This window comes from Delphinapterus leucas, chromosome 3 (genome assembly GCF_059928025.1).
Source record: "Delphinapterus leucas isolate spDelLeu-1000000601 "Yukka" chromosome 3, BTC_Dleu_Yukka2, whole genome shotgun sequence".
Lineage (NCBI taxonomy): Eukaryota > Metazoa > Chordata > Mammalia > Artiodactyla > Monodontidae > Delphinapterus > Delphinapterus leucas.
In genome coordinates this window covers 162,117,354-162,138,217 of record NC_143131.1, presented here as the reverse complement: position 1 = coordinate 162,138,217, position 20,864 = coordinate 162,117,354, and the positions used below count along the sequence as shown (strand labels likewise).

Sequence of the window (20,864 nt, the reverse complement as noted above, 5' to 3'; positions counted from 1 at the left end):
CCACCTATCTCCATCTTACTGGTAACACAGGAACTAGACTGAAGAATCAGGTAAAAGGTCTCTACAGAAACTGAGGTAATATAGAAAATAAAAAAATAAAACATAAAATTGTAAATTTTCTTCCTAGGGATAATTGAGATGATACTTCAATAATAACATAAGGTCAGGTGAAGTCTAAAGAAATTTTAGAAAACCTGGATAAAGTAAGAAAACATCTCTTCACCAGCATCTGAATATTAGAGAGACACCGAGACATGTGGGCCAAGTTGTGGAGAGAAGGGAAACACAGAAGCAAGCTTGACATTTGGTGCAGCTTTTCTCCTTGGGGCATTTGCTGATTCAACTCATACAGCCTAGGAGCTGAAAAGCCAAGGAGTTCAAAAGACTCTAACCACAGAAGCCAAACGGCAAGAGCTCAAGCTAAAGGCAACAACTAATGGAATGACAAGCTACACGTATCCTTAGTCTCACAGGGCTGGGGGAACCATTACATTTAAAGCCTAACAAATACAAGGGTAGTTGGGAATAGGGAGAATCCAAATGTTCACATGGTAGTACCAAAGGGCAACACCTGTAGAGGAAGGACAAGACAGAAATAGAGCGACCTTCACACAGACTGAAAAACAGCTTTGAATGAGCTCAAACTGAGAATGGACTAAGGTTTCCAGTCCCTATAGTAACTGTCTGCCATGGGCAAAAGTAAATCTTTTCAAGAGAACGATAAGAACATCCGGAATGTGGAGGTATTTTTATAGTTTCCTAAAATAAGTTAAGCCCCATTTTAATATAAAAAATAATTGGACATACCAGGAAAAAGACTAAATGATCAAAAGCTCAAGAAAGAAAAAAAGAAAGAAAGAAAAAAGACAATATAAATAGACACAGGAGGACAAGAGTTAGTAGGCCTTGGTTAAAAAATAAAACAACTATGATTAAACAAAGAAAATAGACACATGGCAAATAAGCGTATGAAAAGATGCTACACATTCCATGTCATCAGGGAATTTTAAATTAGAACAATAATGAGATACCACTACACACCTATTCAAATATCTAAAATCCAAATACTGAAATACCAAAGTTGTTGACGATGCAGAACAACTGGAATTCTCATTTGTTGCTAGGAGGATACTTGGCAGTTTCTTACAAAACTAAACATACTTTTACCACACAGTGATCTAGTAATCATGCTATTTGGTATTTACCCATAGGAGCTGAAAAGTTACATCCACATAAAAACCTGCACATGGATGTTTATAACAGTTTCTTTCATAATTGCCAAAACTGGAAATCAACCAAGATGTTTTTCAATAGGTGAATGGATAAACAAACTATGGTATATCGGTACAAAGGAATAGCATTCAGCAATAAAGAGGAAAGGCTATGTAGCCATGAAAAGACATGGAAGAAGCTTAAATGCATATTGCTAAGTGAAAAAAAAGCCAATCTGCAAAGGCTACGTGCATATTATATGATTGCAGCTGTATGAAATTTAGGAAAAGGCAAAAGTGTGGAGACAGTCAAAAGATCAGTGGTTGCCAGAGGTTGTGGGGAGGGAGAAAATGATGGGTGAAGCCCAGAATTTTAGAGGCAGAGAAACTCCTGTGTATGATTCTGTAATGGTGGATACAGGTTATTGCACATTTGTCAAAAATCATATAATGTACAAAACAAAGAGTGAAGTCTAAAGTAAACCATGGACATTAGTTAGTAATAATGTATCAATATTGGTTCATTAACTATAACAAATGTATTACGCTAATTTAAGATGTTAATAATAGGGGAAACTGGGTAGAGAGGTAAGGAGGTATGAGAACTCTGTCCTTTCTGCTTAATTTTTCTGTAAACCAGAAACTGCTCCGAAATAGTCTGTTAATTTAAAAAACAAATCTAGACCTGCATACAAAACTTGCACGTAAATCCAACCACAGCAGCATTATTCATAAGAGCCCCAAAGTGGAAATACCCCAAATGGCCATTTACTGTGAATGGATAAATGAAACAGTAAACATCTACACCATGGAATATTATTCAGCCATAAAAAGAAATCAAGTACTGATGCATGCTACAACATGGATGAACCTTGAAAACATGCTAAGTAATTGTATGATTCCATTTGTATGCAATGTCCAATCTAGACAAATCTGTAGAGACAAAGTATATTAGTGGCTGCCTAGGGTTTGGAGAAATGGGGGAGTGAGTGACCTATAATAGATTCTTTTTCTTTTGGGGGGGTGGATGAAAGTTCTAAAATTGATTGTGGTGGTAGATGCATAACACATTAAATTGTACACTTTAAATAATATGGAAAGTAAATTATATCTCAATGAAACTATTATTTAAAGTTATGATTAATGTATTAAAAAAAGGACAACATGTACAATTTAAGCAAAAATTATCTGTGAAATGCAACCAAAGGAACTTCTAGAATTAAAAATGCTGAAATTAAGCACTCAGAAGATTGGTTGAACAGTACCTAAGTCAAACAAAAGAAAGGATTACAAATGTCAATTAAAAAATAACTACACTAAAATGTGGAGGGAAAATGATGGAAAACAGAGAAATAAGTACTTAAGACATATAGAGTATATATAAAACACTGTGTCTAGCCAGCCCCAAGTCACACAGCCTAGGGAGGAGACACACAGCCTACCGGAATCACAAGGACTTCTCCAAAGGAAAAATGAGGTTTTGATGCCAGAAGCGGACGGAATGAATTGCAGAGAAAAAGAACAATGGTAAACTATAATCTAGATATACATTGGTAAATACATAGGTTCCCTGGGGTTGTGATCTGGTACAAACAATTAAAAAAAAAAGGATAAGACTCATAGTAGAGGCTGCTAGATTCTGCTGAGGAAAAAGTACAGGGAGGGAAGAGTTGATGTATTTCATGTTTTTAGAGTCCACATATGGAGTGCACATATATATTACATAACAAAAAAATAAAATTGGATTCTGTATAATTTCTAATTTGTAAGCTGACCAGAACACTGGTATTTCAGCCAGTCCTCTGGTAGTTCTGATGACATCCCCATGATCACTGTCTTGACTACTGTAGCTTTGTAGTATAGTCTGAAGTCAGGGAGCCTGATTCCTCCAGCTCCATTTTTCGTGCTGAAGATTGCTTTGGCTATTCGGGGTCTTTTGTGTTTCCATACAAATTGTGAAATTTTTTTGTCCTAGTTCTGTGAAAAATGCCAGTGGTAGTTTGATAGGGATTGCATTGAATCTGTAGATTGCTTTGGGTAGTAGAGTCATTTTCACAGTGTTGATTCTTCCAATCCAAGAACATGGTATATCTCTCCATCTATTTGTATCATCTTTAATTTCTTTCATCAGTGTCTTATAATTTTCTGCATACAAGTCTTTTGTCTCCTTAGGTAGGTTTATTCCTAGATATTTTATTCTTTTTGTTACACTGGTAAATGGCAGTGTTTTCTTAAATTCGTTTGCAGATTTTTCATCATTAGTGTATAGGAATGCCAGAGATTTCTGTGCATTAATTTTGTATCCTGCTACTTTACCAAATTCATTGATTAGCTCTAGTAGGTTTCTGGTAGCATCTTTGGGATTCTCTATGTATAATATCATGTCATCTGCAAACAGTGACAGATTTACTTCTTCTTTTCTGATTTGGATTCCTTTTATTTCTTTTTCTTCTCTGATTGCTGTGGCTAAAATTTCCAAAACTATGTTGAATAATAGTGGTGAGAGTGGGCAACCTTGTCTTGTTCCTGATATTAGTGGAAATGGTTTGTTTTTCACCATTGAGGATGATGTTGGCTGTGGATTTGTCTTTTATGGCCTTTATTATATTGAGGAAAGTTCCCTCTATGCCTGCTTTCTGGAGGGTTTTTATCATAAATGGGTGTTGAGTTTTGTTGAAAGCTTTCTCTGCATCTGTTGAGATGATCATATGGTTTTTCTCCTTCAATTCATTAATATGGTGTATCACGTTGATTGATTTGCATATATTGAAGAATCCTTGCATTCCTCAAATAAACCCTACTTGATCATGGTGTATGATCCTTTTAATGTGCTGTCAGATTCTGTTTGCTAGTATATTGTTGAGGATTTTTGCATCTATGTTCATCAGTGATATTGGCCTGTAGTTTTCTTTCTTTGTGACATCTTTGTCTGGTTTTGGTATCAGGATGATGGTGGCCTCGTAGAATGAGTTTGGGAGTGTTCCTCCCTCTGCTATATTTTGGAAGAGTTTGAAAAGGATAGGTGTTAGCTGTTCTCTAAATGTTTGATAGAATTCGCCTGTGAAGCCATCTGGTCCTGGGCTTTTGCTTGTTGGAAGAGTTTTAATCACAGTCTCAATTTTAGTGCTTGCGATTTGGTCTGTTCATATTTTCTATTTCTTCCTGGTTCAGTCTTGGCAGGTTGTGCATTTCTAAGAGTTTGTCCATTTCTTCCAGGTTGTGCATTTTATTGGCATAGAGTGGCTTGTAGTAATCTCTCATGATCTTTTGTATTTCTTCACTGTCAGTTGTTACTTCTCCTTTTTCATTTCTAGTTCTATTGATTTGAGTCTTCTCCCTTTCTCTCATGTTGAGTCTGGCTAATGGTTTATCAATTTTGTTTATCTTCTCAAAAAACCAGCTTTTAGTTTTATTGATCTTTGCTATCATTTCCTTCATTTCTTTCTCATTTATTTCTGATCTGATCTTTATGATTTCTTTCCTTCTGCTAACTTTGGGGTTTTTTTGTTCTTCTTTCTCTAATTGATTTAGGTGCAAGGTTAGGTTGTTTATTTGAGATGTTTCCTGTTTCTTAAGGTAGGATTTTATTGCTATAAACTTCCCTCTTAGAACTGCTTTTGTTGCATCCCATAGGTTTTGGGTTGTCATGTCTCCATTGTCATTTGTTTCTAGGTATTTTTTTGATTTCCTCTTTGATTTCTTCAGTGATCACTTGGTTATTAAGTAGTGTATTGTTTAGCCTCCATATGTTTGTATTTTTTACAGATGTTTTCCTGTAATTGATATCTAGTCTCATAGCATTGGGTTTGGAAAAGATACTTGATACAATTTCAATTTTTTAAAATTTACCAAGGCTTGATTTGTGACCCAACATATGATCTATCCTGGAGAATGTTCCATGAGCACTTGAGAAAAATGTGTATTCTGTTGTTTATGGATGGAATGTCCTATAAATATCAATTAAGTCCATCTTGTTTAATGTATCATTTAAAGCTTGTGTTTCCTTATTTATTTTCATTTTGGATGATCTGTCCATTGGTGAAAGTGGGGTGTTAGAGTCCCCTACTATGAATGTTTTACTGTCGATTTCCCCTTTTATGGCTGTTAGTATTTGCCTTATGTATTGAGGTGCTCCTATATTGGGTGCATAAATATTTACAATTGTTATATCTTCTTATTGGATTGATCCCTTGATCATTATGTAGTTTCCTTCTTTGTCTCTTGTAATAGTCTTTATTTTAAAGTCTATTTTGTCTGATACGAGAATTGCTACTCCAGCTTTCTTTTGATTGCCATTGAATGGAATATCTTTTTCCATCCCCTCACTTTCAGTCAGTATGTGTCCCTAGGTCTGAAGTGGGTCTCTTGTAGACAGCGTATATACGGGTCTTGTTTTTGTATCCATTCAGCCAATCTGTGTCTTTTGGTGGTAGCATTTAATCCATTTACATTTAACGTAATTATCGATATGTAAGTTCCTATTCCCATTTTCTTAATTGTTTTGGGTTTGTTATTGTAGGTCTTTTCCTTCTCTTGTGTTTCTTGCCTAGAGAAGTTCCTTTAGCATTTGTTGTAAAGCTAGTTTGATGGTGTTGAACTCTCTCAGCTTTTGCTTGTCTGTAAAATTTTTAATTTCTCCATCAAATGTGAATGCGATCCTTGCTGGGTAGAGTAATCTTGGTTGTAGGTTTTTCTCCTTCATCAATTTAAATATGTCCTGCCATTCCTTTCTGGCTTGCAGAGTTTCTGCTGAAAGGTCAGCTATTAACTTTATGGGGATTCCCTTGTGTGTTATTTGTTGGTTTTCCCTTGCTGCTTTTAATATGTTTTCTTTGTATTTAATTTTTGATAGTTTGATTAATATGTGTCTTGGTGTGTTTCTCCTTGGATTTATCTTGTATGGGACTCTCTGTGCTTCCTGGACTTGATTAACTTATTTCCTTTCCCATATTAGGGAATTTTTCAACTATTATCTCTTCAAATATTTTCTCAGTCCTTTCTTTTTCTCTTCTTCTTCTGGGACCCCTATAATTCGAATATTGGTGCATTTAATATTGTCCCGGAGGTCTCTGAGACTGTCCGCAGTTCTTTTCATTATTTTTCTTTATTCCGCTCTGCAGTAGTTATTTCCACTATTTTATCTTCCAGATCACTTATCCGTTCTTCTGCCTCAGTTATTCTGCTATTCATCCCTTCTAGAGTATTTTTAATTTCATTTATTGTGTTATTCATCATTGCTTGTTTCATCCTTAGTTCTTCTAGGTCCTTGTTAAATGTTTCTTGCATTTTCTCTATTCTATTTCCAAGATTTTGGAACATCTTTACTATCATTATTCTGAATTTTTTTCAGGTAGACTGGCTATTTCCTCTTCATTTGTTAGGTCTGGTGGGTTTTTATCTTGCTCCTTCATCTGCTGTGTGTTTTTCTGTCTTCTCATTTTGCTTATCTTACTGTTTTGGGGTCTCGTTTTTGCAGGCTGCATGTTTGTAGTTCCCGTTGTTTTTGGTGTCTGTCCCCAGTGGCTGAAGTTGGTTCAGTGGGTTGTGTAGGCTTCCTGGTTGATGGGACTAGTGCCTGTGTTCTGGTGGATGAGGCTGGATCTTGTCTTTCTGGTGGGCAGGTCCACGTCTGGTGGTGTGTTTCGGGGTGTCTGTGGACTTATTATGATTTTATGCAGCCTCTCTGCTACTGGGTAGGGTTGTGTTGCTGTCTTGCTAGTTGTTTGGCATAGGGTGTCCAGCACTGTAGCTTGCTGGTCGTTGAGTGAAGCTGGGTGTTGGTGTTGATATGGAGATCTCTGGGAGATTTTCGCCATTTGATATTACGTGGAGCTGGGAGGTCTCTTGTGGACCAGTATCCTGAAGTTGGCTCTCCCACCTCAGAGGCACAGCACTGACTCCTGGCTGGAGCACCAAGAGCCTTTCATCCACACAGCTTAGAACAAAAGAGAGAAAAAGAATAAAGAAAGAAAGAAGAAAGAAAGAAAGAAAGAAAGGGAGAGAGAGAAAGAAAGAAAGAAAGAAAAGAAAGAAAGAAAAAGAAAGAAAGAAAGAAAAAGAAAGAAAAAGAGAAAAAGAAAAAAAGAAAAAGAGAAAGAAAAAAGAAAGAAAAAGAAAAAAGAGGAAAAAATAAAATAAAGTTATTAAAATAAAAAATAATTATTAAGAAAAAAATGTTTTTAACGTAAAACAAAACAAAAAAACCCTGGACGGACAGAACCCTAGGACAAATGGTGAAAGCAAAGATATACAGACAAAATCTCACACAGAAGCATACACATACACACTCACAAAAAGAGGAAAAGGGGAAAAAATAATATATCTTGCTCTCAAAGTCCACCTCCTCAATTTGGGATGATTCGTTGTGTATTCAGGTATTCCACAGATGCAGGGTACATCATGTCGATTGTGCAGATTTAATCCGCTGCTCCTGAGTCTGCTGGGAGAAATTTCCCTTTCTTTTCTTTGTTTGCACAGCTCCTGGGGTTCAGCTTTGGATTTGGCCCCGCCTCTGCGTGTAGGTCGCTGGAGGGCGTCTGTTCTTCACTCAGGACGGGGTTAAAAGAGCTGCTGATTCGGGGGCTCTGGCTCACTCAGGCCGGGGGGAGGGAGGGGTATGGATGTGGGGCGAGCCTGCGGCGGCAGAGGCCGGCATGATGTTGCACCAGCCTGAGGCGCGCCGTGCGTTCTCCTGGGGAAGTTTTCCCTGGATCCCCGGACCCTGGCCGTAGCGGGCTGCACAGGCTCCCGGGAGGGGAGGTGTGGATAGTGACCTGTGCTTGCACACAGGCTTCTTGGTGGCGGCAGCAGCGGCCTTAGCGTCTCATGCCCGTCTCTGGGGTCCGCGCTGATAGCCGCGGCTCGCGCCCGTCTCTGGAGCTCCTTTAAGCAGCGCTCTTAATCCCCTCTCCTCGCGCACCAGGAAACAAAGAGGCAAGAAAAAGTCTCTTTCCTCTTCGGCAGCTCCAGACTTTTCCCCGGACTCCCTTCCGGCTAGCCGTGGTGCACTAACCCCCTGCAGGCTGTGTTCACGCTCTCCCTGTGATCCGACCGAAGCCCGAGCCTCAGCTCCCAGCCCCCGCCCACCCCGGCATGTGAGCAGACAAGCCTCTCAGGCTGGTGAGTGCTGGTCAGCACCGATCCTCTGAGCGGGAAACTCTCCGCTTTGCCCTCCGCACCCCTGTGGCTGTGCTCTCCTCCACGGCTCCGAAGCTTCCCCCCTCCGCCACCTGCAATCTTTGCCCATGAAGGGGCTTCCTAGTGTGTGGAAACCTTTCCTCCTTCACAGCTCCCTCCCACTGGTGCAGGTCCCATCCCTATTCTTTTGTCTCTGTTTATTCTTTTTTCTTTTGCCCTACCCAGGTATGTAGGGAGTTTCTTGCCTTTTGGGAGGTCTGAGGTCTTCTGCCAGCATTCAGTAGGTGTTCTGTAGGAGTTGTTCCACGTGTAGATGTATTTCTGGTGTATCTGTGGGGAGGAAGGTGATCTCCGCGTTTTATTCTTCCGCCACCTTCCCCGTCTCCGCTCTCTTTCTTTTTAAATCAAACCAACAATTGTTGAATTAATTTCCAATCTTGTTTTTTCTTCTGAGGCCAATTGTTGGACTTCTCTAGCTACTTTTTTTTCTAAGTTATTATTTGGGAAAGTATCCTTTTGGATCATGACAGAGTTCTGGCTGCTGTTTCCTTTAAGGGGAGCATTTCTTGTAGAAATATCAGCAAGGTGATTTCTCTTAGCTTCCAGAGAGTCAAGTTTATCATGCCCTGGAATCTTAATAATAGCTAATGTGGCAGGTAAAAGTATTGAATCTAATAATTCCTCAACATAGGGATAATTTTAAATTTTATTTCCACCGGAACTAAGGAAGCCATGTTTCTTCTACAACATTCCAAAATCATGAGCTATTCCAAAAGCATATCTACTATCAATATAAAAATTGACGTTTTTGCCTTTGGCAAAAGTGCAAGAGAGTGTAATTCAGCCTGTTGGGCTGAGGTAGCCATAGGTAAAGGTGCTGTCTCAAAAATATCAAAAGATTTTAATAGCATACTCAGTACAATATTTGCCACTGTCATCTTTTAAAGGAGAGTCATCAGTGAACCATGAGAAGTCAACTTCACCCAAAGAAATTTAATGTAGGTTGAAATGAGGAGTCAGGTGGTGGTCCATTAGCATTACGCAGTTGTGAGGAACTTTGTCTGTGATGGAGGGGAGACAAGTATCAGGGTTAAGGTTACTGCAGTGTAAAAGAGTTATGGAGGAGACATTAACAACAAAAGTTCACAGGAGGTGAGGTCACTGACCGATAAATGTTGAATGTGATGAGAATACAGGAGAACTTCTACTGCACGATGCACAACAATGGCTAAAGGGGATTCCACAACAATTTTTTTGATGTCTCTAACCAAAAGAGCAATGGCAGTAATGGCCCTAAATGAAAGGTGATGTCCCTGTGTCACAGAGCCCAGTTGCTGACTATTACACCCTGTGGGCAGATGGTAATCGCCCTGTGGGTGAGTTCTTCAATGGCAGTCTCTTCCTTTTCATACATAAAAATTCAAAACTGATAATTGGAATGCCCAAGCGCAGGAGGGTACATAAAACTCTCCTTTAAGGCCTCAAAGGCTGTGCTGTCAGTTCTTACCATAAAATTGGGTCAGGGTCACATTATTGTTTAGTAAAATATACAGAAGTTTGCTGTAAGAGAGAAATTTGGAATCAAATTTTTGCAGTAGCCAACTAACCCAAGAAAACCTCATAGTTAGTGCTTAGTTTGGGCTTTGGGGAAACTTACAGAAATATGAAGCTTATCTGGATCTAGGTAGAGCCCTTGTTCTGACATCAGATACCCTAAATATTGATCCTGGGTTTGGGCAAACTATAACCTTTCCATGATGACTATATGTACTTTTAAAGCTAAAAGCTCTAGTGTATGAATGCTCTCTTCCTGTGAGGAGGTTTGAGAAGGAAAGCAGAGAAGCAAATCATCCACGTATTGCAACAAAGTAGAACCCTTAGGGGACTCCAAATCATTCAGAGCCTTCAAGCCTTGTGAGAAATAAGAAGGACTCTCAGTAAAATCCTGTGGCATTACTGTCCAGGTGTTTTTTTTTTTTTCCCAAGTGAAGACAAAAAGGTATTGTCTAACTTCATCAACTGGATTACTAAAGAATATGTTGCATAAGTCAAATACAGGAAGGAATTTGCATCCAGTGGAAATGGATGTTAATTGAGGATGAGGGTTAGGAACAACAGGGTGTAGAGGAATAACAATGTTGTTTATTGCTCAGAGGTCCTGGAGAAACCTCAGTCCTTGGTGCTTAGGTTTTCTCACTGGTAAAGTAAGGGAATTACAGAGAGTGAGGCAGGAGATAGATGGGCCCCAAGATAGACATTTACAACTGGCCTCCTGTTTACATTTCATGAGGCAGGAAAAAGTGGGCTTTAGGCCGGAAACTTACAACTAGTCTCCCGATTGCATTTCCTGAGACAGGAGATAGGTGGGCTGCAGCTTAGGCATTTACAATCAGCCTCCTGATTGCTCTCCAAAATGGAAGTAATGACAGAGTAAATAGCCAAGCTTTGCCTCTTGTGGATGCCTTAAGATAACAGTCATAGCAAAAACCAAGATAACAGTCATGGCAAGAACAAAGAGAGGTAAAATTGATACAGCCACTGTGGAGAACAGTATGGAGGTTCCTTAAAAAACTACAAATAGAACTACCATACAACCCAGCAATCCCACCACCGGGCATATACCCTGAGAAAACCATAATTCAAAAAGAGTCATGTACCACAGTGTTCATTGCAGCTCTATTTACAATAGCCAGGACATGGAAGCAACCTCAGTGTCCATCAATAGGTGAATGGATAAAGAAGATGTGGCATACATGTATGATGGGATATTACTCAGCCATAAAAATAAATGAAATTGGGTTATTTGTAGTGAGGTTGATGGATCTAGAGACTGTTATACAGAGTGAAGTAAGCCAGAAAGAGGAAAACAAATACCGTATGCTAACACATATATATGGAATCGAAAAAAAATGGTTCTGAAGAACTTAGCGACAGGAGAGGAATAAAGATGCAGACATAGAGAATGGACTTGAGGATATGGGGAGGGGGAAGGGTAGGCTGGGACAAAGTGAAAGAGTGGCATGGACATATATACACTACCAAATGTAAAATACATAACTAGTGGGAAGCAGCTGCATAGCACAGGGAGATCAGCTCAGTGCTTGTGTCCACCTAGAGGGATGAGATAGGGAGGGTGGGAGGGAGATGCAAGAGGAAGGAGATAATGGGGATATATGTATACATATAGCTCATTCACTTTGTTATACAGCAGAAACTAACACACCTTTGTAAAGCAATTATATTCCAATAAAGATGTTAAAATAAATAAATAAAAATAAAATAAAATAATAAAGAAAATTTTAAAAGTAATAATAAATATGGAAAAGAAAAAAAAACCAAACACAAAGTTATGAGTAAGAGAAGAAATAGTAGTCCAACAGAGACTTTGGATTCACATCCCATTCAGTTTTCTTATTTTTGTAATAAAATATGTTACTTGGTAGTTATGAAGAATAAATGTAAAAGGGATGTTAATAACATCAGTTTTCCATAATTTTTATGAAAATGGATTGTCTTCTTTATTTGTACTGCTGCCTTTTCTTTATCATTATTAAACTGTTGGTAAGGTGGTATATTTAATAAATAAAGATATTTGTGTCATATGAAATGTATTTTTTTAAATTTTGTACACTTAATAGATCAATCACATGATTCAAAGTTTTAAAAAAACAACCAGAAAAATGATGTATTGTTTTGTTCCATTGGTAAAACATGCAATTGCAGGAATTTATTCACAGTAGTAGTGATGGATTTATTGAAACTTCCATACAATTTTCCTAGTCCATACTGTGACAAAACCATTTCAACTTTATGAAATGATTCCTTAAAAAATGATACTTAATTCTTAAACAACTGAAAATAGAAATAATCAACAAAACATAATATTGGTTCCTTTATCTTTATAACACAGTGGTCTAGAGACCCTTTTAAAAGGAACTGTTAATTAAATTGTGTTTAATTTAAAACATGTTAAATCTACTCATCAGAGACTCTGAGATATCACACCTGGCAGATTCCACTCAAGGCTGGAGTAACAGCTTTAGAGGACAGGGATAACTCCAGCCCAGGAGAGGTCTTGAAAAGCTCTGATAGCTCTGGGTCAATCATAGTCATTCCCCCCTTTGGAACTTATGTTCCTTGGTTAGTCATCGCTTTTTTATTAATCTTACCCACTTCCTTGCTTGAATGGAAACTGAGCAGTAACTCTCTCAAGTGGAATTGCTTCACATCTCCCTCCCCTTGATTCAGAGTCAGTCTGGAATGATACACTCCTTGCTACTTAATGTTTTGCCCTGGCTATTGTTACCCCACTCCTTAAAAAAAAAATCCTTTAAGGCTCATGCTAGGGGAATACAGAACCCACTCTCCCCTCGTTGAGACAATTCACTAAGCTACTGAGCACTCCCTCTCATTTACAGGTGATGCAGGATTATGACTTTCTTTCCTCCCAGAATTCTGGACCTCAGCCATGTGGCCAATTCATCTTTCTTCTCATGACCTGATTTATCTCACTTTTTCTTATACTTTTGACTTTTCTGTGATCCAAAACTAAACCCTATATTACACTGCTATTTTGAACCACTAAACATCTATGTATCACTTCCTATCAATCCACATAGCACAAATACCTATTACAACTGCATTTTTTTTTTAAACTCTGGACTTATGGTCAGTGTTTCCTTCACTTCCCTCCCATGTATTTATTTCCCTTGTTGACAATCTGAGACTCTAAAGTCCATTGTTTCCTTGCCTTTATCTCCAGCTGTATCCATAGAGCTGAGCCTGAATTCAAGGTGAACCTTGTCCTTCACCGAATAGGACTGAGCTAAAACAACTGAGTGGTCTTAAAGCAGAATACACAGACAGGTAGCTCAGTATCACATTAAACTGGTGATATCCTACTTCAACTAGGAACTCAACTTTGCTCTCAAATCCACCTGTCTTCAGCCAGCTATCAATCCCATTTTAAAAAATGAGTCTGGAATGCCTTACCACTTTCTTCAAACCTTAACCTACATTCTTTGTGATAAATAAGAGCTGCTGACCTTGTCTCAGAAACACAAGCCATATAAGTCCTCGGATGGGAATTTGTCCAACTCCTAACTCTATTTCTTTGAACCCTCGTCAGATTAAAATTATTCTCTCCCTTCTGCCTCTCACACTAAATAAAATGTTTTCCCTATTGAATGCGGATATCTTCACATTTGCCCCCAGATCCCTTACTTTTCAACCTCAAGCCTTCAGTAATTAGTCTCTATATTTATTCCTCAAATTTTTGCTCACTAGTGGACCCTTGTTACAAGTATTCAAAACTTAATCAGATGCTAAAATCTTACATCTTACAAAAATACAACAACCTCTCCAATATAGGTATATTTATCTCATTCTTTCACAATTGCATTTCTCAGGGTAATTTTTTGCATATACACAAATGCTTGCATTTCCTTACAAGCCAGTCCCTCCCCCACTGTTATCAATCTGATGTGCACTCTCCCCAGTCCAAAGATGCTGCCTTTCCCAGGAACAACAGTACCCTCTGTGTTGAGAACTTTGAGAAAAACATATTAATCCTCACCTTCCATGCTTAATGCCTCTTCCTTCCAGAACATTCTCTTCCCTTAGAAGAGTCTATACAACCACTTCACAATAACCCTTCCACCTCTGTGGTTATTCCTTCTTAGTCCCTTTTCAGGTTCCTCTCCTCTACTTAAAAGTTATGGAGTTATATTTTGAAAATCCTCCATGCTCTTTCACTTTTTTTTTTTTTTTTTTGGTTTTCACTCTTTCTCTTGGAAATCTTATTCATTTCCATATTTTTGAATGTGATCTATATGTTTTAAAAAATTCCTAATTTTTACCTCTCAGTCAGGTTACTCCTCTGAGCTCCAGATCCATACATCCAAATGTCCATTCGGCATCCTCATATGTGGGTCAGTAATCTTTTTTCCCCATATGCAGAGCCAGGCACCCATCATGTTTAAAATTAGAAAGGATCTTTTGGTAAGATAACTTAAGTCTTATTAAATGTAAGGCACAATCAATATAATCAGAGACAAAGATTTGCAAGGTAAGATATTTGATTGTTTTTGGATACTCTGTCCAAAGGTCCAGATCAATGATACTTTCCAGCCTATATCACCCATTTCCTGTCCTATCTCAGATTCCAGTACATTGCTTTCCTTCTACCCAGTATTTGAACCAGATGGATCTGATGAGGACTAACAACAGTCCTCACAAGTCAAGTTCCAGGAGGAAGTGTGACCTTGAGCACTGGGAGAAGGAAGGTAAGAAGAACCAAGGACAGGTGGTGAGATGAAATTATATGAGCCAAAGAGTCAAACTGCACTTACCCCTGAAGCTCAGGGGTAGATGTGGAGCATATCACAAGTTTGTGAAGAGACTACAGATGGGTGCCACTTCACAGGAATAAATGATCCTAGATTTTCCACTCCTGAACTCATCATTGTGAGGCATTTCTATGATAGGTTACATTATCAAATCTAAATCAAACCAAACTCTTCTTCTGTGTGGGCTACTGCAATGGCTCCAGAATCTCTTGTTCTCTTTCAGTCTTTTCTCTAAACAGTAGTGGGATTTGCAAATGCAAAATATATCATGTGGGGGCCTCCCTGGTGGCGCAGTGGTTGGGAGTCCTCCTGCCGATGCAGGGGACACCAGTTCGTGCCCCGGTCTGGGAAGATCCCACATGCCGCAGAGCGGCTGGGCCTGTGAGCCATGGCCGCTGAGCCTGTGCGTCCGGAGCCTGTGCTCCGCAACGGGAGAGGCCACAACAGTGAGAGGCCCGCGTACCGCAAAAAAAAAAAATAAATGAATAAAATAAATAAATATATATATATCATGTCTTTCCAAATGGATACCCTTTGATAATCAATGATTTTTTTTTTTTAGTGTAAAATCCAAAAACCCTACAGGGCTTTGAATGACCTACATGGACTAGCTCCTGCCTTTCTCTCCAGACTCATCTATTTCCTCCATCCCCAGGTTCCCCTGGTTCCTTCTGCCATTTATGCCATGTTCTCTTCATGGACCACTATTTCCATTCTTATCCTTCTCATCCTGGAACTGTAGGTTAAAGTGCTACATAAACATAGAATGCTTTGCTGTTGATGCTAAATGCTAAATGATGATTTAGACCTTATTGTTTTATATTAATGTATAAGCTTACACTTTATTTCATAGCAATCATCACAAATATAAAGAAATCAATTATTCCTTTGATGACTCATTACATATTTCTCTCTCCCTCAAGACTATAGGCTCCCTTAAGGCAAAGTCTTCCCTGGCCATTTCCTGAGTAACCCAGACTGCAGCAAGGAGATTGGCATATATCAAGGGACTGAAAATATTTGTGGAATTAGTGAATAGAATAGTGGGCAGGATTAGTAGAGGTCTTCTAAATATTGATTGACTTAAAATATAAAAGTGTTTTAAGCCTTTTAATATAGAGACTTTGACTCCTAGACTCACAAGAACATATAATACTTTGGGCTTTTCTTTCCCTTCACTTTTTTCCCTTCTCTTCCCTCTTCTTCCCTTCCCTTCTCTCTTCCTCCCTTCCTTCCTTCCTTTCTTCCTTCCCTTCTTTCTTTTGTCTTTTTCCCTCTCTTTCTCCTTACACCAGTTACTTCCCCTCCACCTATCTTCTCTCCCTCTCCCCCTTCCTTCTTTCTTTTCTTTCTTAGAATTTACAAAACAAACAAACAAAACCCTCCAAGTGACTATACTAAATCTTTGGCACTTCAAAAATCCTTCTTTGTTTTTTCCTGTCACTAATTCTGGTCAACACATATTTCACTTATCTTTTTTCTTTTTGTTTTTTTTTTTCTTTTTTTTTTTGCGGTACGCGGGCCTCTCATTGTTGTGGCCTCTCCTGTTGTGGAGCACAGGCTCCGGACATGCAGACTCAGCGGCCATGGCTCACGGGCCCAGCTGCTTCGCGGCATGTGGGATCTTCCCGGACCAGGGCACGAACCCGCGTCCCCTGCATCGGCAGGCAGACACTCAACCACTGCGCCACCAGGGAAGTCCTATCTTTTCTTTTTTTCATTCATTCATTCCACAGATATTTAACAAGCACTGAGAGCACCAAGAATTGAGTCTACAAGACAAGTCTCCTAACAGTACTTAAAAGATGTATAATTTTCTGTACATAGGCTTTATGAACTCAACAGTAATCCTTTCATAGAATCTGAAAATATTGTGTATGTAAACATCATGCCCTGGAATTATAAAGTCAGATTCCCATCAGAAGGTGAAAGTGTCCAGGACAAAGTTGTCTCCAAAACTTTTTGATAGAGGCAGTTTATCTTCTGAGCAGTTGTTGGCAAGGGTCCATAAAGAAGCTGTTTTTTTATGGCTTGTGGAATTTAAAGTAATGCCAGTGATGGCATTTAGGTTTGAAGGCTCTGAACCTGCCCCTCACTTATCCCTGAACTTAATCCACTCTGTATTCTGTGTGTTGATTTTCTTTATCCAATGAAGAAACCTGCCTTCACTCTTACTCCATAGATGCCACAAGTCCTTCTCACAACTTTTCTAACAGTGTCTTTGAAGTCTTTGTTTCTCAAGCTGTAGATAACAGGGTTCAGCAGTGGGGTGACCACAGTATAGAAGACAGAAATAATCTTGTTGATTTCTGGTGACAGGTGGGGATTGGGGCAAACATACATGGAGACCGTGGTTCCACAGTAGATAGTGACAACAGCCAAATGGGAGCCACATGTGGCAAAGGTCTTCACTCGGCCAGAGGCTGAAGGAATTCTCAATATGGAGGACACAATAAAAACATAGGACACAAGTGTAAGAAAAAAGCAAATGCACAGCACAGCAGTTGACAGGGTAAAGATGACCATCTCAGTGATATAAACATTGGAACATGAGGGCTGCATGAGGGGAGGGAGGTCACAGAAGAAATGATTGATCTGGTTGGGCCCACAAAAATCTAACTTGGAAATCATCAAGGAGGGCAGGAATCCTGTGCTGATCTCTGTCAACCAGGAGATTGCCACCAACTTGGTGCAGACCTCAGGACTCATCAGGAAAGAGTAGTGCAGTGGGCTACAGATGGCCAGATACCAGCCATAGGCCATCATGGCCAGAAGAAACACTTGGTAGCCCTGAAGAACGCAAAGAAGTAGAGCTGTGCTATACAGTCAGGGAAGGAGATGGCTTGGCCCTGGGAGAGCAGGTTGGCTAGGAGAAGGGGGACAATTGTGGATGTATATCAGATCTCCAGAAAGGAGAGGTGTTTGAGGAATGTGTACATAGGTCAGTGCAGTCGCTGGTCCTGGCTCACCACTATAATAATGACAATATTCCCTGTGACTGTGAGGAAGTAGATGAACAAGAAAGTGGCAAAGAGCAACATCCACCACTCAAGAGCATTCTGGAATCCTAGCAGCTGAAACTCAGTAACAATGGACACATTTTGGGACTCCATTGCCTGTAGAGGAGAAAAACATTCTGGAAAATCACTGTACATAAGGCATAAAGATATAACTAATGATGTTTGGAACTTCAGAGACTAATTTTTTTAAATTAGTTCAGATCTTTATGTACTGCATTTTAGAGGAGCAAATGTATAATTTCAACTTGCTTTTAAAAAATACATTTTGATATCAGAAGCTGAATATGGATATTAGATTTTGGAAAGAACTTCAGCCAATTCCATTTGTTGGATTCTCTGACCTCTACAAGTGGTCTCAGGTCGAAAGATAGAGGCCAAAAAGGACTCTGATTGAAAGCAAACTTAGAAACCAACAATAACAACAAAGTTTAAAAAAAAGTCAAGCACATAAGGAAGCAAATACCTTCCTTTTCTCATAATTGGCTTCTTTGAAAAAGAAGTCAGATGCGGCATAAATCCTAAGATATCTTGGGAAAGTTTATTCATTCTCCCCTCAAACAATATTTAAGGATAACCTGCTCTTCACATGCATGTGTTTGCATGTGCGTGTGTGTGAAGCCCTGTGCTGAGATAACCTGTACCTCCATCGTTGTACTTTCTTGCCCAGATACCATGCTCAGCCATTGTAATCACTCCTTCCTGTATACATTCAACAATAAATCTTTCCTTTGCTTTCATTTAATTCATTGTCAAACCCAGTTCTGGTTAGTCAACATCCATCTGCCGTACATGAACTTCCATCCAGTAAAGGAGGTGACAGACAACAATGTAGCCATTTTAAAATTCACAACCAGTAAATTCCAGTGTGTCCTTATTGCTTGGAGCAACCATTCTACATTTCCTTCATCTAATCACTTTCCATTCTTCTCAATGATTATTTCATAATGTTCTTCTCATTTCAAACTTCCAACACTTCCTTGCTGTGTATCTATACCCTCAGCAATATATTGTACTATTAAACAACAACAACAAATCCAGAAAAACAAAACTGAAATCCTCCAATGGGAATATCCAGACCCTCAGGCTACTAATATCCCCAACTACCTACCATTATTAGTTCCTGTGCATCTATTTGTCCAGGTTAAGGGAAATCCCGCCACATGTGCTTCTGGTGTTACACCCTCTCACATAGTTGAAGGTATTTCAGGTACTACACCCTCCTATGCCCCTGAATAAATAATGGCCCCCTCTCTGTTGGATCATTTCCTCAGCATGTCAACAGGCTGGTTCTCTCCCTTTTAAAATGACAGAACAGAGAAAAAAAAGTCTTGTTGTTATTCTGTTCTCCTGCATTTTTCTGCTCATTTTTACTCCTTCCCTTCTTGAAAGTGTTGTGTCTCCTAGTTGCCTGTATTCCCACTTGAATCCACTGAATTATGTTTTCCCTCTCCACTACACCAAAATCACTCTGTTGGACCATTGCCTTTCAATCATCCATCCTCATTCCTAATCATCCTGATTTGTTGTCAGCATTGCACAGTTGATTCCTCCCTCTTCCTGGATCTACTCTTGTTGATCAACGTGCATGACTACATGCTCTTTGAGTTCAACTGCAGGCTTGTCTTTTCACATTTTATCCATTTCTTCTTCTAGCAGCTCTACATCCTCCAACCTGCATATGTATGACCTCGGGGCTGAATACCTCTCAATCTACCTCACTTCCCTCATGGTTTCATGCAGTCTTTTGACTTTAAATGCCATCACTTGGCTTTCAACACCCTAAAGTGTGAATCAAGCTTGAATATAAGACTCATGTAAACAACCGCCCTATTTGAAATGCATACTGACACATTTAATCAGCATCTGAAACAACACAAACTATCCTGCATTCCTGCCTCACCCACCAGCCTCCCCTTAGCAAGCCTCCTCCCATCTCATTGGGTCCCTCCATCCTCCCACTTGCTCAGGCCAGAAACCTGGAATTTGATTCTTCTTTCTCTCACACCCAGTATCTGATTTCTTACCCAAATTGCCTGGCTCCACCTGAAAATATATCCAGAAGCTGATCACCATTTAACAACAACATTGCATCCTCCCTGGAAAAAAAAAAGTTCCAACTCCTCTCACCTGGATTGTTCAATAGTCTCCTTGCAGCCCCTACACATCCATCTGCCCTTCTTCAGTAAATACTCAGTAAAGCAGCCAGAGTGAAACTTTTAGAACAGAGCATGCCATTCCTCTGCTTAAAGCCCTGTGCAACACCCAGCTTACACAGGGAATGTAAATGTACTGTGAAATCTTCCTGATAAGTAAATAAAACAATGTGGCCAATCAGCTTCTTCAAATGTCACAAATCCACTGTTCTGCTAATTCATTGTTTTTATTTTAGTCCTCTATTTTTGCTATGTTCTGGTTTCTCCTCTTGTACGTGGGTAAGATCACTAGGAATCTTATCTTCATTTGACAATGAAAAATTCAGGGAGAGTAAAAATGGTATTTTAACAAAATCTATGCATTTGTTACCAGGAACACATTAAAGGATTTGTCGTATAAATATATACTGAACTGTATGTATGAAATTTCTTAAAGCTTTAGAAAGGGAAATATTGCCAAAGCCTTCACAGTTTACCAGGCCCTACTTATTCTCTCTATGCACTGCCTCTCCAATCTCTTTCTCTATGTTCCTCCTTGCTCATTCTGCTCCAGACACTCTGTCTTCCTTAGTATTTTTCAAACTACACAGGTCTTGCCTCCTTTTCTATTCAACACATCCCAGTTTCCTGGGATATTGTCCCTGCACATTTCTAAGTGGTTCATATATCATGTTCTTCCATTCTTCTCAGATACCACCTTCTCCATGATGCCTTCCCTGACTACCATCATTCTGGGAGCCTGTGACATCAATTCAAGATAAATTTTTTGTGTGTATCTTGGTTCAAAGACAGAATATTCCAAAAGTTCTGACTTGAAGCCATTGAATGAACAACTAAAGGATACTAGAATATTATTATTTAATAATAAAGATTGATTGATCCTTTAAGCTCAAAGTAATTAAGGTAATTCTAGCATTTGGAAATAATCAGTATTTAAATTATTTCAATAGGTGGTGAGTTCCTCATTCCAGAAAGTATTTAAGAGAAGTTCAGTTT

General features: G+C 39.1%; 1 protein-coding gene across 1 annotated transcript; it reads right to left on the bottom strand.

Annotated features, from left to right (window-relative positions):
• Positions 1 to 16,430: 16,430 nt before the first annotated feature.
• Positions 16,431 to 17,811, bottom strand: OR11L1 (olfactory receptor family 11 subfamily L member 1). Its single transcript, XM_022563369.2, is given in 2 exon segments — positions 16,431 to 17,472; positions 17,475 to 17,811. Coding segments are annotated over 2 exon segments (795 nt in total). The 5' UTR covers positions 17,635 to 17,811; the 3' UTR covers positions 16,431 to 16,837.
• Between the last annotated feature and the right edge of the window lie 3,053 nt (positions 17,812 to 20,864).